Source organism: Chanos chanos, chromosome 7, assembly GCF_902362185.1.
Source record: "Chanos chanos chromosome 7, fChaCha1.1, whole genome shotgun sequence".
Classification (NCBI taxonomy): domain Eukaryota; kingdom Metazoa; phylum Chordata; class Actinopteri; order Gonorynchiformes; family Chanidae; genus Chanos; species Chanos chanos.
This window is the reverse complement of record NC_044501.1, coordinates 34,845,490-34,850,489: the sequence shown is the minus strand read 5'-3', so window position 1 is coordinate 34,850,489 and position 5,000 is coordinate 34,845,490. Positions and strand designations below refer to the sequence as shown.

At 40.9% G+C, this 5,000-nt stretch overlaps 1 protein-coding gene across 1 annotated transcript in view; it reads right to left on the bottom strand.

Annotated features, from left to right (window-relative positions):
- The window catches only part of pcxb (pyruvate carboxylase b), a 130,639-nt gene that overhangs the window by 89,276 nt on the left and 36,363 nt on the right, over nucleotides 1-5,000 (bottom strand). The window contains exon 9 of the mRNA XM_030779490.1: nucleotides 2,706-2,868. Coding sequence (XP_030635350.1) covers nucleotides 2,706-2,868 — 163 coding nt within the window. The remainder of the gene's footprint in view (nucleotides 1-2,705; nucleotides 2,869-5,000) is intronic.

Below are 5,000 nucleotides of genomic sequence, written 5' to 3'. Positions count from 1 at the left end.
GGTCAGGAGGGAGTGGAGAGAGGGATTAATCATCCAAAAGCGAAGGACAGAAAGATGGAGGGTGGAAACCTACAGGGACAACCATGAGACCTCTGTGACACTCTCTCTCTCTCTCTCACACACACACACACACACACACACATTCACCTGAGGAACTCAACCAAGAAGAAAATACATCAGGCAAGATGGCGAAGCATCACTCATATAATGAATGAACACTTGTCATCGTGGGACGAAATATCTTTCCATTACCGTTGAATATTATTATCATAATTCTGCAACAATACATACTAAATCATAATATATTAACGCAGCGAAGGTCAATTAAGCAAAGTCTCGCCGAAAAGAGCCGAGGTAACCAGAGCAAAGAAAAGTCTGACGGAAAGTGCAGACGTAACCAGAGTCAAGAAAAGACGTCGTAAAAAAAAAAAAAAAAAAAGTTTTCCTCTGAAGCTCAGTTCGGCAAATCGAGAATGTTAATATTCTGTAGACGCAACCTGTTCCTCAGCTCTGAATTCTTTACACGACATGGATTTATCAATCTGAGTATGATTTTCTGAGATACAAAACAAGGAAAGGGCTTTTTTTTTTTTTTTTTTTTTTGCTGTTGTTTTGTTTTGTTTCCCTGGAGTTTCGATGAAAAGTGAGCCAGTTCTCAACACCCCTCCCACTGTGCTGAAATCAGAGCACCCCATGAGATCCAGCTCATGATCAGATACAAGAGCGGGTCGAACCAAAACAAGATCAGAGGGGGGAGACATCAGACGGAAGCAGAGATTGAAGAAGAGGAGTGAGAGACAGAGTACAGTGGAAAACAAAAATGACAGAGACGGCACGGAAAGTGGGTGAACCGACAAGAAAAACAGAGACAGAGAAGAAGAAGAAGAAGAAGAAGAAGAAGAAGAAGAAGAAGAAGAAACTGGAGTGCTCCCTGGTCCCTGTTTTTCTTGCAGGGCAGAAAACAGGAGCGCCCTGTGGAACCCCCGAGATAGTTATGCATAAGTCAGCCGCCTGTGACACTAGCCATGTAGTTCCGTGTAAAAACCTGTCTGCAGTCATCCATCATGTATGACCAACTCATAGTCCGACCAAAAAAAAAAAAACCCATCACCCTTTCCCTCTCACTCTCCCCCCCCCTCTCTCTCTCTTTCCCTCACTCTCCCTCTCCTCAGTTCATTTATTGAAAGTTTTTGTTGCCGCCATGAAACTCTAACTACAGGCCAGATAGCTGTCAAGCTTTGTCTAGATTTATTAAAGCAATATTCGATCCCAGACGATGAATAAAACATTAAAAACCTGGCGCAGGTACCGCTCTGTCATAAATGCAAGATTAAACAGATTATCAGAGCTGAGCACACGGCATATGGACCTACACAGTGGAACTAGGTTAAGGTAAAAAAAAAAAAAAAAAAAACCCCTACAGAATTTTTACTTTGCCTTTATTTCCCAGAACATGCTTAGATTTATAATAAATCGTCAGAATGTTATTGGTCTTCGCCAAATTGTGGTCCGCGATTGGTCAGTGAATTTAGATAAGAGCAATAAGGTTGAGGAGCTTAACGAGTTATTTCTGCATCGGAAGTCGCTTTAAATGAAAAGGTCTGTAAAATGAATAAATGTATTGTGACGTAAACGTGGTTAAAGCCTTTGTTAAAATGGCTCGCTAACGTGACGATTACAGATCAAATCGGCACAAATCCTTCTGGGTCGTCTTCGTGCGAAACACGTAATTTACCGTCAAGCACACCTACAGCTTTTACGAATGGTTGTAGAGTCAGTCAATGCTAACGCACATGTCATCATTCATTAGATAATACAATAAAAAAAAAAAAAACAATTAAATAAAGAAAAAAAAGCAAACGGTCTCCCAACGTCAGCTCTGACACTGAGGTCTGACGCAAAAGATGCGCTGTTGGATTTTGACAGTTGAAGGGAATGAAAGTGTTTTTTAAACGCTTGCCGTGTGAAAGCATTTGTGGATTCAGTGTATCATCAGAAGCAGCTCACTCCTTTTCTTACCCAAAGAACACATCGTTCTTCATCGCTGTTTGACTACAGCACTCAAATCTGTCTCCATCAATGTCTACTCAATGACTCACTAGAATAAAGCATTCCACCTTGAGCCTCAAAGAGGAAGAAATTGAGTGTGTGTGTGTGTGTGTGTATGTGTGTGGGAAGGTAATAGTGTGGTGATAAAGGAGTGAATAAAAAAAACAAAAAAACTTTGCCGTTACTTTAAGACTAATGTCTACACTGAGTTTTGAACTGAGTTTGCACTTTTAAAGTAAGAGTATTAAAATAGGCAGGATGCCCTAAAGTCTGGTAGAGAGTGCTAGAAAGATCTAGAAAGGTCTGAGCTGGAGCTCTGGCCAGTGCCCCTGTAGTTCGCTGGTGCCTTCGGGTTGGCGATAAGGTTTATAAAAACCTTTATCCATTTAAATAATGTTCTGATCCAAAGTGACACACAATCCTCAGACTCCTCAGAAGCACCCATGGAGCAACCTTGGGGTTAAAGGTCCTGCTCAGAGATCTACTGGCATTGACTTACCCCCCCCCCCAATGCTTGGAGGTTTAACCCTGTGGCTAACAGAGCAGTGCCCCTTACCACTGTACCATTACCACCCGTCACCAATAGGAGCTTCAGTACCATGGTACGGTATGGTGTCTCTTCCCAATGAGTTTTTTTTTTTTTTGGACGGGCATACCTCCAGACGGCCCGTGTCCGGCTGGAAGCCGCGGGCGGGGTCCTCGGTGGTGACGCGACATTGGATGGCGCAGCCGTTGATTCGAATCTTGTCTTGTTTCAGACCAAGCTCTGGTAAACTGCGTCCCTCGCACACGTGCAGCTGGGCATGGACCAGGTCAACGCTGCAGGAGAGAGAGAGAGAGAGAGAGAGAGAGAGGGAGGGAGAGAGAGGGAGAGGGAGAGCAGAACTGAATATTTAGACATTTAGCGGTAGGCTACAATTTAAACCCAGTCTTTACAATTCCCAGATAGCCATTACAGTATGTCAATAACAGATCCACTTGTGAATTAGAACCAATGAACGCAAAACATATAGCTAATTAAATTCTAGAAAAGAGAAGGAGATAAAGTGTCTGAGGGTTAGACTTTAGACTTTAAAATCCAGCCTGTAAAAAAATCAATCTTCCCAAACCGATAATTCACTCTTGTCAGACTCAGGCATTAAACATATATATATCAACTGACTGAAACCAAAGAAAGTGTATTAAAAAATATCAACTGTCTGAAACCAAAAAAAAAAAACAACAAAAAAAACCTGTATTAAAAAATATCAACTGACTGAAAGCAATGAAAGTATATTAAAAAAACATCAACTGACTGAAACCACAGAAAGTGAATTAAAAGTATCAGCTGCCTGAGACAAGATAAAGTGTATTTAAAAAAATGTCAACTCTTTGAAACCAAAGACAGAGCACAAATCTTCACTCGAGGCAAATATCTTGGGGAAAACATTGGAAGGAAAAAGACTTAAGAAGGAAAAAAACCAAAACAATAAAATACAAGTAATACTATCAGTAGTAATGATAAGCTCCCCTAAGACTGTTAGCCAAGTCGATAAAGATCTCCTATATCCCACCTCGGGACCAATAAAAAAAAAAAAAAAAGGTCTGTGAAAAAGGGTGAAGAAAGAGAAAGATGGTGCAAAAGAGCGTTTTTAAAAATGAATGCACATCACAAATGCAGTCATGCAGGCTAAGTGAGACATATGGCAGCCTTGGATGATACTGTAAGAGCTAAAGAGGGAAATAATTAGCAAGCTAGCATACACCTGCTAAAAGGCTCCAACTCGACCTCAAGCACTCCGGTCGTAATACGAAACTGCAGAACACATTCACACGTTTATATTAACATGTACCATCTACCTACACACAATGTTGAGGTGTCTGTAGGCTTTCAGAACTACTGCGTTACCATATCTTAAGACACGAACAAACAAACTAAAAAACAACAACAACAACAAAAAAAAACGCCAATGTGGATAAATTAGCTGACCTAGCGCACTGCATTAACCAACATGTGTGTTTCTGCTAAAACTGCAACATTTGCTTTTACCAAAAAAAAACCCCAAACATTACAGAGCCTATAAGTTTCACTGTGAACACAGCGGGCTACTTTTCAATCTTCACACTTGATCTTCAGTCAAGTTATGAAAAAATGCCTCCAGATTGCCCTTTCTTTTCTCTCTTTTTTTCCCTCAGTTCACCAATAGCAAATATATTTACTGAACAAACCTTATTTTAGCATTCTGAGGTGTTTTTTTGTCGCGGATGGGCTATAACATATGCTATACAGAAGATGCTCAATAACAATAGAAGCCGTATAATAGTTTTTTATATAACAGAGTCATATATAATTATATAATAGATATTATGTAACAGATGGTCCGTGATGGTTTCCATATATCAGATGCTCTGTAAAAGACAATTTATAGTAGATTCCCTGCTTCCTATAAAATATGTGCACTGCAAATGCACGCGAGCGCTCATCAGCAGGTCTAATGAAAATAATTCCATTTTCGACTAAAGTGCTTCTCTTGCCAAGCTCCATAATGCATGGGGCACACCTATCGGCTGAGATAATGTTCTCCTGACGGTTGTAGCTTAGATAAGGACGTGAGGTAGAATAGCAAAAGACAGCCGTCCTCTTCAGTAGTCTCTCTTTAAGCCGCCGGCGGTTTTTGAGACGTTTGTGATTAAACAGAAAACTTCAGGGTGGACTGGTTGGATTTACACCTTCGCGTCGAAGTAACTCTTCCGATGGCTTCCAGTCATTCAAAAAGACACACGCTGGCAAACTAATGTAAGGGCAGCGCTGTGATGCAACAACACTGCAATGAATGGCCAAGGGCAAATACAGCAGGCAATTTACACCTTGTCTGGTCACATACACACACACACACACACACACACACACACACATCCCTCTCTCTCTCTCTCTCTCTCTCTCACACATACATTCATGTATACACAAACAC